The sequence below is a fragment of the Chiloscyllium punctatum genome, chromosome 49, assembly GCF_047496795.1.
Source record: "Chiloscyllium punctatum isolate Juve2018m chromosome 49, sChiPun1.3, whole genome shotgun sequence".
Taxonomy (NCBI): Eukaryota; Metazoa; Chordata; class Chondrichthyes; order Orectolobiformes; family Hemiscylliidae; genus Chiloscyllium; species Chiloscyllium punctatum.
In genome coordinates this window covers 43,936,003-43,952,414 of record NC_092787.1, presented here as the reverse complement: position 1 = coordinate 43,952,414, position 16,412 = coordinate 43,936,003, and the positions used below count along the sequence as shown (strand labels likewise).

The window sequence follows — 16,412 nt, the reverse complement described above, 5'->3', positions numbered from 1 at the left end:
CCCTCCCTCTAACCTGTCCCATGCCTCCACTTCCGGTCCGTCAATCTAACCCCTCCTACACCGTCCCGGGGGAGTGAGGTACGAAGGGAAGGTGTTTCGTGTTGCAGTAATCAACTAGGAACAGGTCTTATAAAGACATAAAGTAATTTTTCAAAGTAGTTTTACATATTCCAACCATAAGACAATTTTATAGAGATAAGCGTCACGAAGCATTTTACCCTGCTAGTAAAATTAATATATGATGAGGTAATTGTGTGCAGAATTTCAAATGCAACAGTGGATGGATGCAATGGATTTTACCTTATTTTATTTACCAACATTGTTTGTAATTCCACATCCCCAGAATGTACGCCCTGGATTTCTTGGGGACCCCTTTTCATCAGTGGATCATGGTTATCCAAATTAGCCAGGAAAACAACACCTAGGCAATATGACTGGATTCCTTGGGAAGCTTTCTTGGTATCAGATTCTTCCCTTGGTGGACAGTACCATTTTAATGGTGTGTTAAGTCAACAATGTGACTCTTTCATCACATCTCTCATCCTGTTGCTGTGGTTACATATGAATTACATGGTTCCACTGCCTTAGACATCAAGAAATGTTTCTTTCACATAGCCTTCTTGGTTCATATCTCCCACAGGTTTTGTCTCATTTGCAAAGCAACAGCTAGCTGTACCAAGTGCTGCACTCCCACTATGTCTGTCCTGTCTGTCAGCTCCTGTGCTCAGCATATCAATGCCAAAAATCACTTTTTCTTTCTCTGAGGTAAGTCACACTCCATTTTAGTGATCATCTTATGACTTCACAAACACCTTCTGACCCTTAATTACTCTACTGATGTCGAGGCAGTTATTTGTTACTTTACTCCTAGATGTTCTTAAGGTGGCAGTGGTGAAGGTGCTCCTACAATACTGTTCAGTAGAGAGCAGGGAGATCCACAGTATCTGTTCTGCTCATCCTAGCCTTATTTGTCAGAGTACAAGTTGGCTGCATTATCCATTAATTATGAGGGGAAAATTAAATCTTACGTATGATGAATTGTATGACCCCACATTCTCTGTGCTCAAAAACATTTGACTGCACCTCAAATAACCCATTTACTGTGTACTAATTAATGATTGACTCCACTCAAAAGCAAAAGTATTTTCACAATGTCTTTCTCTTGTGTACGATGTTAAACTGTGCACTTGGGGAATCTTCAAATGGCCAGACTGGGGCATTGCGTTCAATTTTAGTCACCTCACATAGTGAGGGATAATGAAACTTTGGGAGAAGTAGAGAGAATGGCTGAAGTGACACACTATCTTAGGCCTTAACACTGATCAGTGCTGGAAAATTAGTTGGAGTTAGTTTTAATCATGATACAAAACTTGGACAAAATATAACTGTTGTTTCCACACTGACAGATGAAAGGAATTTGTCCAGTGGGATAGTCTATTTGGACTCAGTAGCAAGTGTTAACATAAAACATAAAGTCATATTAAGAAGTACTTCACAGAGACACATTCCTTTTGAACAGACTTTAAAAATGCATAGGAGTGTGGATCCCTTGCTGTCTGTCTGAAGACAGCTGAACAAATTTCTGGAGTAGGAGAACCTTTCAAGCTGTGAGGTGCTTAAAGGCTAGTGTGATTCCCAAATCTATCAACTCTGATGCAAGCTCATTTGTGAGGTTGGTGAATTGTCCAGTTATTCTAAATTGGAATAATCTCTGTTTCTATGTGATAGTGAGATAATGGAAGGGGATAGTAGGCGGGTGGGCATGATTAGTTGAGATAGACCGAAAAAACTAAGTAGCCATTTACTATCATGTGGATAAATTATCAGTCTGTTCCTAAGACTGAAGCTAATGATTATAAATGTCTAAAACTACTTTGAAGATAATGAAGTGGCAAAGGAGAAATTCCACTTCCCATAAAGTATTGGAGAATCTTTCAAAATCTCAGATTTAAATGTGAGGTCTTAGTAGGATGAGATCTGACTTTACCTCATTCTTGTCCTTTTTTGTAACATGTTCCATGAGTCAATTTGTTAAAGGAGATGGTTGAACCTTCCAAAAAGTAGCTAACCAAAGCCTTCTCAAGGGCAATTAAGGATGTGCATTAAATATCATTGAAGAATGAAAGAATAAAAGAAAATGCATGTGCCAGGAATGGAGAACATATGGTAGCCATTTTGGACTTTGGATGAATAGACCAAGCTGTGCTTTAATGTCATGAATTGGGATGGAAGTTGAATTCAATCCATGTTAAAATCCTGTATCTGCAAGTCCTTCTCCTGAATCTTTCACTCTGTCTAATAGAAATGCAAGTTATTTATAATCTGAAGCATCTTTCACAACTTCAAGTCATCACAAAGTATTTCACAGCCAACATTTTTTTTTTGAAGTTTAGTGACTATTGTGACTTCAGTAAGCAAGGAAGCAAATGAAAGGATGACCACATAATCTGCTTTTGTAATGAATATTGACTGAGAAACCAGGGAAAATTCTTAATACAAAAAGACAACACCACGGATGCTGAAATTCCTGAGTAAAAACACAAAATTTTAGAAGGTCTGGTGGAGACCTGTGGAGAGAAGAATGGAGTTAACTTTTCACGTCAGTGACTTCCCATCAAAATTTTTGTCATCACGTGTTCTTAGAAAAATGCTGCTTGGCAAACTGAGGTTGAGTTTTGGTGCTGGTAGTGAGAACACTCACCAATTGCACTGATAAAAGATCAATGATTGGAAATATTTCCACTGTTTCTTTTTATCCACAAGTCGCCAGACCTGCTGAGTATTCACAGCATTTTTTATTAATAAACAGACTTCCTTGCTATTCTCCTTGAATGACATGGACTCTATTAGCTCTCTGAGTATATAGAGCCTCAGTTTAACATCTTGGCAGACAGTGCACACTTCCATCAGCATTGCATGAGAGTGTTCACCTTTATTTTGTGCTTAGCCAGAAATTGAAAGATACTATGTATTGAATAAATAATTTGGAAATCTCACAAAGGCAGATGTGACTTTTAGTTTTTGAAAACAGAGCATGTTTATTTAGTAATTTCATACAAATTTGACATTAAATTTTGCAAACAAAAATACTGCTTCAAGTCCAGATTCGAACACCCACTCAAGAAGTTAATAAGGAAAACTATTTAGCATTTCCTCATAAACAAAATGCAACATAGTGCATTTTGGTACCCATTGTTATGTCCTGAAATGGCAAGTGATTGGAATAAAAATTGAATACCGTCTCTAGTTCTGGTCTCCCTGTTATAGGAAGGATATTTTAAGCTGGAGAAGGTTCAGAAGAGATTTACCAGGATATTGCTAGAAATGGAGGATTTGAGTTATAAGGAGAGGCTGGATTGGGTGGGAGCTTAGGAGGTTAAGAGGTGACTTTAGAGAAGTTTATAAAATAATGAGGGGTCTAGATAAGGTGAATGATAAGTGTCTTTTCCATAGAGTGGGGGATTTCAAGACTAAGGGACATATTTTTAATGTGAGAGGAGAAAGATTTTTAAAAAGACATGAGGGCTTTTTTTTAAAAAGAGTAATTTGTGAGTGAAATGAACTTCCAAAGGAAGTGGTGGATGCGGGTACAGTTACAATGTTTAAAAGCCATTTAGATCAATACATGAATAAAAAAGGTTTGAAGGGATATGGGCCAAGTGCAGGAAGTAGGGACAAGTTTAGTTTGGGATTATGGATTGGTTGGACTGAAGGGTCTGTTTCCATGCCAAATGACTCTATTTGCTTTTCCCCCCCAAAACAGAGGTCTGCCAGGCACAGAAAATAAATGCCCCTTTATAAGGTGAATCCTATTCTCCTAGAATTCTGCTCGTGTTTCATTTAACATGAATCATAGAGAAAATGTGTACAAGTCAGCCTCGATCACATGAATAACCCAGCACATTCAGCAGTGTTTAATTATTTAAGCATCCACCAAAAATAACCTGCATCGTGCAGTTGGTCTGATAAGTATATCCTGCATGCTGTGACAAGACAGCAATTGTCTAGGGTCCGGAATGCACTGACTGAGAGTGATGGAAGAAAGCTCAATCATGGCTTTCAATCGCTAATTAAATAATTATTATAGAGAGAAACATATGCAGGGCCTCAGGTAAAGGTGGGGAGTGGCAATAGATGAGCTGCAGAAAGCCAGCATGAATGCAATGGGCCAAATGGCTGCTTCCTGTGTTGTAACCATCCTGTGATAAGGAAAACTGTTCCCATTGGAAGGAAACTTGGTAAACAGATATTAGATAATCAGGAAAAGAATTAGAGGGGATTTTTTTTTAACCTGCAAACTGTGCAAGTGGTGGAAACAGATTCAAAGGGGAATTGAATGAATATATAAGGGTGAGAAATGTGGGGAAAAGACAGGGTATTTGGAAAACCAAAAAACAGCACAGGAATGCTGGGCCAAAAGGTCTCTTTCAGTATCTGTATGATCATACAAGATAGATTCTTAATCAATAGGGGAATCAAGGGTTATGAGGATAAAGTAGGAAAGTGGATATGAGGAATGTTGGATCAGCCATTACCCCACTGAACAGCGGAACAGATGTGTGGGGCCAAATGACCTACTCTTGTTCCTGTTTCTTATGGTTTCACTTAGCTCTCTATTTATAGCTCAGATAAAGAGTACACTGTGACAATACATTTGTACCTGATAGTCGAGTGACCTGTAACCACGATCTACACTTAGAAAAGCAGAAGCACGTATCTTAGGTCCAGTTCATGACCACAGAATATGAGGTTAACAGAGACAATTCCTGATTCAATGTAGAACTGAAACAAATTGTTTACTGCTTCAAAACAGCTGTTGATTTTAGAGAGAAGAAAAAATACTGAGCACGCATTATTGATGTTAGCGTAGAGATAGAAAGCAATTTGTGATTCTGCATCCGAGAAGTTCAACTTCTGGAATAGGAGGTGAATAGTTTCATTTGATCACTCTGTCTTGAGAGAGAAGGTGCCCTTGAGACAAGCCAGCTCCTGATTGTTTCTGGTAAGAATGCCCATAGCTTTGTAATTCCCACTGGCCATCCAAGACGGCAGCGCGACAGGAGGGAGGTCGAAGTAAGTGTTTGGCAGAGAGTACTCACCCTAAGTGCCAAACAAAAGAGAGTAGTTTTGTGAGACAGGCATTTAAACAGGAAACATTTATTCATCTAATTGAAGCCACAAGTTTTGACTTGTAGAGATTAACTGATTGCTTTTATCGTAATATTCTTGCTTTCCTGACCAATGTCTCCCCTCCATACCCGAGAGATTATGTTACTGAAGTTCCGTGTGCATGATCTTATCCAAGTGCCCTTTGTTGATGTGCAACCAACACTTCATTCTCACTGTATTATCCACACAGAAAGTTCTTGTTAAAAATTCATTTTGCATACATTGTTCATTAAAATGTTACGGAAGTAAATACTGTAGTAATAAGATTAAAAGATAGACAAGTGGATCATCTAACTTTTAAGTAAATAATGTGTTCAAATTATCAGCTAGTCCACTCTGAGTACATATTCTTGTCTATCCTTCAGCTTCTGTTAAAAGCGCTTATAGAGAAGGCCACAGATGAGTTCAGCAGCCAATTTGTCTTGTCTCAGAGATTGTAGTTTTTTTCCCTAAGTGCAACCAATGACCAGGATCATTCTCATTGTTCATGACACTTTGTCAAACTCCTTTGAAAGATTTCATCAAGAAGATGAAATATCCTTCTCTGCCTCTGTACCCTTAGAATCCACTTTCCTAAACATCTCCCCCGCAACGCCTTCAATAGGAAAACATGCGGAACCACAGCCGTATAAAGAGTTTCATTACTTATGATCAACTCAGAAAGGTTTTTAATTTGCTCTGATAGTATGACTGTTTATGACTCTTCACCATTATACCTGTGCAATGTTTCCTCCCATTCAATCTAACCTCCACTTTGACAGTTAGATGCTTGGGAGTGATTAACTATTTTAATATCCTCATCATGAATCTTCACAGGAACAATATCATTAACTAGCTTTTTAAAAATTCTACAGCCAGTCTTTTTGTCTAGCTTGTGTTTTAAGAGAATTATTATTGCCCCATTTGACAAAGGTCTCCATCACGTCCCTTTGTTCTTTACTTTGTTCTTCCCAATTGACACCCACAAGTACTGTAACACTAATATACTGCAATTGTTATGCCATTGTATTCTGACCGACATCATTCCTTTAGCAAATGAAAAGTAAAGGTGGCAATACACAACCCGAAGGAGAGCTGGTGTTTGTTAACATAGGGTCCAAGAAAATCTTGGAAACTAATACCAGCTAGATGTTATTTGGCTGGTTGTGTCCATACCAGTCAACAAAGATCTGACTACACTAATCCTATTTTCCAGCTCATGGCCAATAGCTCTGGAGGCTTTGACAATGCAAGTGAATATCTAAATTCCACTTAAACGTTACAAGAATTTCTAACTCAAACCACCTTTTCAGGCAGTGTTCCACACTTCAGCATCCTCAGTAATAAAATGTCTCAACTTTCCGCTTATCCTTCTGCCAGTTGCCTTACACTTATGCGTTTTATCCTATTAGAAGAAAGAGCCTTCCATCCACCCGGTGTCTCTCACAATCTTAAAACACCTCTAACTGGTTCACTGTCAACCTTTGCTACTCCAAGGATAACCTTATCTAGCTACCCTGTAAAAGAGATTTGTGGATCTGCAGTACTTTCCAGGGTCCTACCATTCATAGTGTATTTCCTTCCCTTATTAACCTTCCCCAAGTGTATTACTTCTCAGATTTCCATGTAGAGTTCCATTTGCCATAGCTCTGCCTAGCTGACCAGTCCCTTGATATCCTCCTGCTATCTTCCTCAATATTTAACATCCAACTAATTTTCTGTCATCCATAAACTTCTTTGTTTTACTCAAATCATTAACATACACCAAAAAACAGGAAGGGCTCTAGCACTGAGCACTGTGGAACCCCACTGGAAACAGACTTTCCGAAAAGTCTCTCCACTATGACCCTTTGTTTCCTGTTTCTTGGCCAATTTTGGATCCAATATGCCAATGCGCTTTGGATCCTATGGGCTCTTACTTTCTTGACCAGTCTGCCAAGAGTGACCTTATCAAAAGCCTTCCTAAAGTCCACATAGACCACTTACTTAACTCCTAGTTACCTCCTCAAAATATTTCAATCAAATTTGTTAAACACAACTTTCCCTTAACAAATCCCATCTTGACTATTCCTGATTAATCTGTATCTCTCCAAGTGCAGGTTTAGTCTGTCACTCAGAATTATTTCCAATAACTTTCCCCACATTAGACTAGCTGGCCTGTCATTTCCTGGTCTATCCCTTTCTCCCTTCTTTTAATAATGGGACATTGGTAGCAGTCCTCCAGTCTTGTGGCATCTTATGTGTGGCCAGAGAGGATTTGAAAATTAATGCCAGAGCTTTTGCTATCTCATCCCTTGCCTCTCTCAATCTTCTGGGAAGGTTTACAGATAAATGGTCAAGATTGGAGACTCTTGCTGATTTTTCCTCATCCAGGTAAAAGAGGTGATTTGAGATATCCCTAACTGTGCCTGGATACAATAAGGAGAAAGTGAGGACTGCAGATGCTGGAGAGTCAGAGTTGAAAAGAGTTGCGCTGGAAAAGCACAGTAGGTCAGGCAGCATTGGAGGAGCAGAAGAGTCGACATTTTGGGCATAAGCTCTTTATCTGGAATATGGAGGGGAAGGGAGAGATAAATGGGGGGGGGAGGAGAGGAGGGAGGTGGAATGGCGATCGACGCATGCAGGTGGGAGGTGATTGTGATCGGTCTTTAGGGAGGGTGGAGTGGATAGGTGGGAAGGAGGATGGACAGGTAGGTCAGCTCAAGAGGGCGGTGCTAAGTTGGATGGTTGGTAGATGTGACTGTAGTAGCGGAACTGCTTCAGGATATGGTTGAAGAGCTTCAGGGCAGAGATGATGACCTGAGGGGTGCAAAGCCCTTCAACACTGCAGCGCCCTCTTGACCTGACCTACCTGTCAATCCTCCTTCCCACCTATCCACTCCACCCACCCTAAAGACCGATCATGATCACCTCCCACCTGCATCCACCTATTGCCATCCCACCTACCTCCCCCACCTTCACCCCAGCCCCACTCTCACCCATTTATCTCTCAGCCCTTTTCCCACTCCACATTCCTGATGAGGGGCTTATGCTTGAATCGTTGACTCTCCTGCTTCTTGGATGCTGCGCTTTTTCCAGGAGCACGTTTTTCGACCCTATTCTGAAAAGCTATTCTTTTTAAGTACAAACTACAAATGTGGAGCAGAAGTAGGCCATTTCACCCCTTAAGTTTGCTTCACCATTCAATGAGATCATAGGTGATATGTTTTGTGTTCTGAACTCCATCTTGCCATCTCTCTGTAATGCTGCTGTCTTAAAAATATTCAATAACAGAGAGTTCCAAAGTTTCACAACTCAGGAAAAAAATCCCTTCCATATTTGCTATATCAAAACCACTCAATCTTATACACTTCTGTCAAGTCACCCCTCAATCTTCATCTTCTTGTCATTATACCCATTAACCATATTCTCTATCTACACAGCCATCTCCAATGATGTGTGCATACATACCATCAGCTCTCTCTTTACTCCTGCACTTGTTTTGAATCATATCCTTGCAGGTACAGCAGGTAGTGAAGAAGGCTAACAGCATGCTGGCCTTCATAACAAGAGGGATTGAGTCTAGAAGCAAAGAGGTTCTTCTGTAGCTGTACAGGGCCCTGGTGAGACCGCACCTGGAATATTGTGTGCAGTTCTGGTCTCCAAATTTGAGGAAAGACATTCTGGCTATTGAGGGAGTGCAGCGTAGGTTCACAAGGTCAATTTCTGAAATGGCGGGACTATCTTATGTTGAAAGATTGGAGCGACTGGGCTTGTATACCCTTGAGTTTAGAAGACTGAGAGGGGATCTGATTGAGACATATAAAATTATTAAAGGATTGGACACTCTGGAGGCAGGAAACATGTTTCCGTCGATGGGTGAGTCCCGAACCAGAGGACACAGCTTAAAAATACGGGGTAGAACATTTAGGACAGAGATGAGGAGAAACTTCTTCAGAGAGTGGTGGGTGTGTGGAATGCTTTGCCCCAGAAGGCAGTGGAGGCCCAGTCTCTGGATTTGTTTAAGAAGGAGTTGGATAGAGCTCTCAAGGATTGTGGAATCAAGGGTTATGGAGATAAGGCAGGAACAGGATACTGATTGAGTATGATCAGCCATGATCATAATGAATGGTGGTGCAGGCTCGAAGGGCAGAATGGCCTACTCCTGCACCTATTATCTATTGTCTATTTCCACTCCACGTTCCTCCTTCTAATTCATACTCCATCAGCCTATCCGCCACGCAATTCACAATATTTTCTAAGTTTTGTGTCATCCGCCAATATTGAAACTGTGCTAGAAGTACCAGCACCTAGGTCGCGCATGTTGATTGGGAAAAACAGCAGTCTAATACAAACCTTTGAAGAATTATAATATGTACACATTTCTCTCACCTGAATAACTGTTCATTACCACTTGCTGTTTTCTGTCACTCAGCCAACATCATGCTCATGTTGCCAGTGTCTTTGTAAATCCATGGGCTTCAATTTTACTGAAACCCCGACAGGTGGCGCTTTATCGAAAACTCCTTGTGAACCACTTAAATTGCATTGCCCTCGTTCACCCTCATTCACTTCTTGCCTCATTAAATAAAAGTCAATCAAATTTGTTAAACACAATTTGCCTTTAACATCTACGCTGGGTTTCCTTACTTAATTCACAGTTGCACAAGTTACTGGTATTGTTTTCCAGATTAATGTTTTTTAGATGTTTTCACTTTATCAAGGTTAGACTGAGTGACCTGTATTTGCTGGGTTTACCTTTGCATTCCTTTTGAAGCAACATTTGCAATTATCCAGTCCTCTAGCACCACCTTTGTGTCTGGACAGGGTTGCAAGATTACTGCTAGTGGTGCCTCCCCAAATTCCATTCACATTACTTGGTGACTTATCAACTTTAAATGTAGCCAGTGTTCCCAATCCCTAATCCCTCAAATTGTGTAGCAACAGCAACCTTGTTGAGGATATGGCTTCTTGTACATGTAAAGCTCATGCCAGGAGTTGTATTACTGTCTAATTTGTTAAATTTGTGAGGACTCTTACCGCTTTGAAAGGACAGTGACATGGGAGTCCATATGTATATAGTGGCTCTGGGCAGTCTTGTCCAGGTGGAATCACTAAGTTCAGTAGTCGGCAGACATCGCCATAAACACAACTTCCAATTTCATCAACACATGGAATTTTCACCCAAACTCCAGCAACTTCCTTTTCCAGTGTTACGTTAACCTATCAAACAACAACAATTTTCATTTATGTAACACCCTTTAACATGTAAAATATTTCAAGGACAGTGGTTATCAAATTTGACACCAAACCACTTTTGTGATTGGTAGAAAAAGTCAAGGGGAGATGAGGAAAGTAATCTTTCATTCAGAAGGTGGTAGAGGTCCAACACTTCTAGCCTCAAATAGGTAGTAGAGGCAGAATCCCTCAACTCATTTAAAAGCAACCTTGATAGGCGCCTCAAGTGCTGAAATTAAGCAAGTGCAGAAAAGTGGGTGAGGGAGGCTGACTCATTTTTCTGCTGCTACAAACGAAATGGACCAAATGGCCTCTTTTTTTGCTGTCAATATTTCATGAATTTTTGATGAGATATTAGAATGGAGGCTCAAAAACGTACTAAGAGAGTTGTTTTTTTTTTACAGAAAACCTTTTATTTTACGTGCCTTTTCTATTTCCTGACTAATTTTCTTCCCTATATTCTGACTATCGTTAGGAGCCTATGTCTAACTGCCATTGGGTTGTTTTTCCTTCGCAGTCCTTTAACTCTACTCACTCAGATTCTACATCTTCTACCTTGCCATGGTCCTGGATTTGATTCCAGCTTTGAGGACTGTCTGTGTGGAGTTTGCACATTCTCCCTGTATCTGTCTATGTTTTCTCCAGGACCCTGGTTTCCTCTCACAGTCCAAGGATGGAAACAGGTGAGATTTGGAGGAGTACAGATATCTCAGAGAGGTGTAAGGCTGGGTGGATAGACAGGGGCCAGGGGTTTCAAGGCCATGGAAGGCTTTGAAAAATGAAAGTAAAACTGCGAATGCTGGAAACATGAAACAAAAACAGAAATTGCCAGAGAAACTCAGCAGGTCCAGCAGCATCTGTGGAGAGAAAGCAGAGCTAATGTTTCTGAAGAAGGGTCACTGGACCTGAAATGCCGATTGTGCTTTCTCTCCACAGATGCTGCCAGACCCGTTGACTTTCTCCAGCAATTGTGATTTTGGTGAAGAAATGAAGGTAGGTGCTGGCGGATTGGGAGCCAATGTATTTCAGAAATCTCTGGGTGACAGAACTCAGTCCAAGTTGGACAGTAGAGATTTGAATCAAGTTTACAAAAGTTACGAGGTGGGAGGAGAACATTGGATTTATGAAGAGTCAGAGGCAAGAAAGCCATTGATGAGGGTTCTGCTGGGAAAACAGGAAGCTGTTGTGAGGTGTAAAATGGATTCTTACCGTCAAAGGTGCTGTAAGATTAATAGCAGTGAAACCTGTAGCACTGGCCTGTAGATCCCCAGGAATAGAGATTGGATCTGGTTGGATTGAAAGACTCTTAAGGACTGCAGGTTCCTTCTTACTCCCACAATTAGCCCAGGAAAAGGTACCTTGACTTAGAATCTGAAAAAGAGGAGATAGTGCAAGTCTGTGAGAGGGAAAAAGATATCTGTCACCTTTGAACTCAATCACTGCAAAGGCTGTCAAGGGGCACGTTCAGTCATTGTCTTATCTGAACCACAGTTTCCAGTTTATTAGCACTATCTTGGACTTCAATGCCAGACCTCTGAGTCATGAGAAGGGTTACTGTCTCTGACAGTTCTCACTCCCTGTGCCATCCCTCTGATTATGGTGCACGCTCAGCTGTGGTCCTTCCTAGGTTCAAAGTTGCCTCAGTACTGACCTTCTGACAGCACCGGGCTCCCGTGGCATTCACCCTGACAGCGCAACAATCAATTAATAGTTCTCTGACAGTGCAGAGATCTGTTAAGTTTTGTCTGTGACAGTGCTGGGCTCCCTTAAGACTGACCCTTTGACAGTTCAGGATTTCCTTGGCACCACCCTTCTCTCAGTGCAGACTACATGACTTCCAGATTAGTGCTAGCTAGTGGACAATACAAAATCCAATTCACATATCTCCTCTGTGCTTGCAGACTTATATAGGATGACACGGTGGCTCAGTGCTTAGCACTGTTGCCTCTCAATGCCAGGAACCCAAGTTCAAGACTACCCTCGGGCAATTGTCTGTGTGGAGTTTGCACATTCTCCCCGTCTCTGCGTGGGTTTCCTCCAGGTGCTCCAGTTTCCACCCACAGTCCAAAGATGTTCAGGCTAAATGGGTTAGCCATGGGAAATGCAGGAAGACAGGCATGAGTCTATATGGTAAGTTCTCTCTCAAGAGAGAGATACCGTGGACTCGATGGGCTGACTGGCCTGCTTTCATTCTATAGGGATTCTATGATTGGTTATTAATCTGACAGCGCCTCAGTGTTAAAATCCTCATCCCAGATTTTGAAACCTTCCATGGCCTCCCCCTCCCTATCTCTGTAACCTCCTGCAACCTTCCCAGATCTTTGTGCTCCTCTCATTCTGGACTCGAGCTTTCCTGACTTTAATCACTCCATAGTTCTCTTCCTAAACCTATTTGCCCATTCTCCACCTTCGTGGTGCACCTGAAAACTTGTATCTTTAACTCAGCTTTCAGTCATCCTGAAGATCTTGACCCCTGGGGGAAGGTCTCTCTGTTCTATGATCGGTCAATAAGCACTCATCATCAGTCTGGCTCTTTAAGACTTCATTCTTTATTTCTTCATACAGCCGGGCACAGATCATCCAGAAACACAGAGGTTATACACATCCATGATCCTCAGAGGAGCTGCGCACATGGCTTCATACAAAGACATTTTTATACTTTTCTTAAGGAAGGGTACAGACCATGATTGCATAGTACATTCACACAATTACCAATCAATACATGATACTGCTTTATTTGACAGTTACTCAGTCCAGTGATATTTCCTGGCAACCAATTTTGTTTTCCAATACTCAGGCTACCCTTATCTCATTAACAGAGACTTTGCACCTGCATCTGAAGGTCAGTTAGGATGGCCAGTAATGTCTTATCTCATCCAATTATTTCTATGTTGTAAAGGGAGCATTGTCTGCTAGTCTCTATTTGAAGCAGGAGAAAGTGAGGACTGCAGATGCTGGAGATCAGAGCTGAAAATGTGTTGCTGGAAAAGCGCAGCAGGTCAGGCAGCATCCAAGGAACAGGAGAATCTTCCTTCCTGAACATAGAACATAGAAGAATACAGCGCAGTACAGGCCCTTTGGTCCTCGATGTTGCGCCGATCCAAGCCCACCTAACCTACACTAGCCCACTATCCTCCATATGCCTATCCAATGCCTGTTTAAATGCCCATAAAGAGGGAGAGTCCAGCACTGCTACTGGCAGGGCATTCCATGAACTCACGACTCGCTGAGTAAAGAATCTACCTCTAACATCTGTCCTATACCTACCATCCCTTAATTTAAAGCTATGCCCCCTCGTAATAGCTGACTCCATACGTGGAAAACTGACATCATCACCTTCTGTCACCTAATTCTCTTTTTTGCTTATCCTTCAATTTTTTTGTCAATAAAAAAATGATAAATCTCAGAATTAAAATTAATCATTAATTTAGCTCCAACTACTGCTTGCAGAAGAGAGTTTGAAATTCTACCAAGAAGGGCTTATGCCCGAAACGTCGATTCTCCTGTTCCTTGGATGTTGCCTGACCTGCTGCGCTTTTCCAGCAACACATTTTCAGCTCTATTTGAAGCAGACTGTGGTTAGTCAATTATGCAGCTATAGCAGAATTAGCAGTTAGTAACTTAAAAGCTATTTTATGCAGCTTTAACAGAATTGTCAATTTGCAGCCTAGAAGCCATTTTGTCATGTTATTTGCATCAAGAAACCAATTTATTGACACCTAAGTTATTAAGAGCATCTATTAAGTGTTTTTTTTTTCTTTTTTTGTGAAAGACACAAGGTGCACGAATCTTTATTCAATTTCCACCACCAGGAAGATAGGAAAACACCCGAGTGGCCAGTGACAAGCACTGCCCTTCACATCAAAGGGCAATGCTGTGTGATCAAACAGTGAAGGGGATTAAGTGGTTGTTCCTGACAACAACTAGTTACCTCAGCCTGTATTCAGGTTTCAGATCCTCAATCCGCCGTAATATCTCACATGGCATGGTGTAAAATTGCATCTGATTAATGTTTTGGGACATTTTATTACATATAGGTGCTACATAAATGTAAGCTGTCCTTAAAACAGCAATTTGCAGCAACTGTACTAGATCACAGAAACATAAAGAGACCTACCGGCTGCAGCTTCTTATTGTGTAACATCCGGTAGTAGAATGTGTCCCCATTATCCACTTGATATGCAGAGGCACATCCTAAATGAACGAGGAATACAAACATAACCTTCATCGCACTGTTCCCTGTGTAAAGATTCCTGGGGAAGAAATGCAGAAAGTGAAAGAGTAATTCTATCACTAAAAGTAAAAGAAAAGCCAAGGACACGTCAGCAGACACCGTGTGAATGGGTCTGTGCAAACACTGACATTAATAGCTGAATGAAACATTCAGATTGCTTGCCCAGTCAAGTCAGATGACAGTTGCAAATAACCACAAACAAGGATCATAAAGAGAGCAGCAGGATGTATACCTTCTGCATCAAGTTCCAGTACAGATACACTCCTTCGCCCTCTGTGGGCTGGAGGGCTACACTTCAAAAATGGACAAAGCACTAGTTTGACCTCAGCTGGACCATTCTGTGCAGGTGTAGCCACTGTACATCAGAAGTATCAATGGATAGAACAGCACAGAAGAAAGGCATCCGATCCATCAAATGTGCACTGACCTTTGTGAAGTGCATGCTGATTTAGCTCCAAATCCCTGCTTGTTCCCCCATTTCCTTGCAATATTTGTCTCAAATTTTGTTTTATTCTTTCACGGGGAATGTGGATGTCACTAGCTTGCCCAACATTTATTGCCTATCCCTAACTGGGAAGAGTCAACCGCATTGCAGTAGGTCTGGAGTCACATGTAGGCCAGAGCAGGCAAGATGTCAGATATCCTTCCCTAAAGAACCAGATGGGTTTTTCCAACAATTGACAGTGGTTTCATGGTTATTTCAATAACTCTACAGAGGCTGGTATCCTGTCACTAAGTACCTTTTGTTTACATATGCGTAATACATGACACTGGTCTGAGTTCCTCAGAGCCAGTTCTCAGAGTGAGCCGAAGCTCTGACACTCCTGTTTATACATGTCAGCCAGGGTTCCCTGACTGGACCATATTAACAGCCCCAATCAGGGAACTTATATTCTATGAGGTTCATCTGGCTGACCTCGTTACAATCACTACAGCTATCATTGGACTCTTATTTCCAGATTTATTATTGAATTTAAATTCCACCATCTGCCATGGCGGGATTCAAACACAGGTCCCCAGGACATTAGCTGGGTGTGTAGATGAATAGCCTAGCAATAATACCACTCGGCCATCGTCTACCCAATTCCCTTTTGAGGAGCTTACTACATCTGTACCGATCATCCTTTCAAGCAATGCCTTCCAAATCCTAATCACTCATGAGATTATAGAATGGTTAGAGCACAGAAGGAGACTATTCAGCTGGTTGTGTCTGTGCTGGTCCTCTAAAGGAGCAATTCACCTCGAACTACATAGTCCATAGACCTATCCCTGAGTCTGAGCAATGTTGCAAAATCCCATTTGGTTCACTAACATCCTTTAGGGAAGGAAATCTACTGTAATTACCTGGGCTGGTCTCCATGTGATGCTGATTGACAGCAATATGGCTGCCTCCGAACTTCTCACTAAATTACTTAGGTAGCCACTCAATTCAAAGTCAATTTGGGATGGTAACAAATTCTGGCCTTGTCAGTGGTGCCTATTTCCCATGAAAGAGTTACAAAAAAGGCTGAGGCTGAGCCAATATTTATGAAGGTTTAATATTGCTTTTTCGCTTTTGCACTCTATGCCACTGTTATTAAGGCCTGGGATATTGTATGGTATATTAATCAACAGAACAAAAAACAAAGAAAATTACAGCACAGGAACAGGCCCTTCAACCCTCCAAGCCCACGCTGATCCAGATCCTCTATCTAAACCTGCCATCTATTTTCTAAGGATCTGTATCCCTCTGCTCCCTACTTATTCATGTATCTGCCTAGAATAATCTTAAATGACGCTATCGTTCCCGCTCCTACCACCTTCACTGGCAACG

General features: G+C 41.3%; 2 protein-coding genes across 3 annotated transcripts in view; one reads left to right on the top strand and one right to left on the bottom strand.

Moving 5' to 3' along the window:
- Positions 1-3,012: 3,012 nt before the first annotated feature.
- LOC140469646 (ganglioside GM2 activator-like) lies at positions 3,013-14,800 on the bottom strand. Of its 2 annotated transcripts, XM_072566349.1 has the most exons (5): positions 14,728-14,800; positions 14,483-14,618; positions 11,575-11,736; positions 10,168-10,350; positions 3,013-5,100 (listed from the first exon to the last, which is right to left on the bottom strand). In XM_072566349.1, coding segments are annotated over exons 1-5 (639 nt in total). In that variant the 5' UTR covers positions 14,730-14,800; the 3' UTR covers positions 3,013-4,944. The 2 variants fall into 2 exon arrangements, with proteins under 2 accessions (XP_072422450.1, XP_072422451.1); XM_072566350.1 differs by having other exon boundaries at positions 14,483-14,787.
- LOC140469643 (B box and SPRY domain-containing protein-like) overlaps positions 10,983-16,412 on the top strand; it is a 103,150-nt gene continuing 97,720 nt past the window's right edge. The window contains exon 1 of the mRNA XM_072566346.1: positions 10,983-11,048. Coding sequence (XP_072422447.1) covers positions 10,998-11,048 — 51 coding nt within the window. The 5' untranslated portion in view covers positions 10,983-10,997. The remainder of the gene's footprint in view (positions 11,049-16,412) is intronic.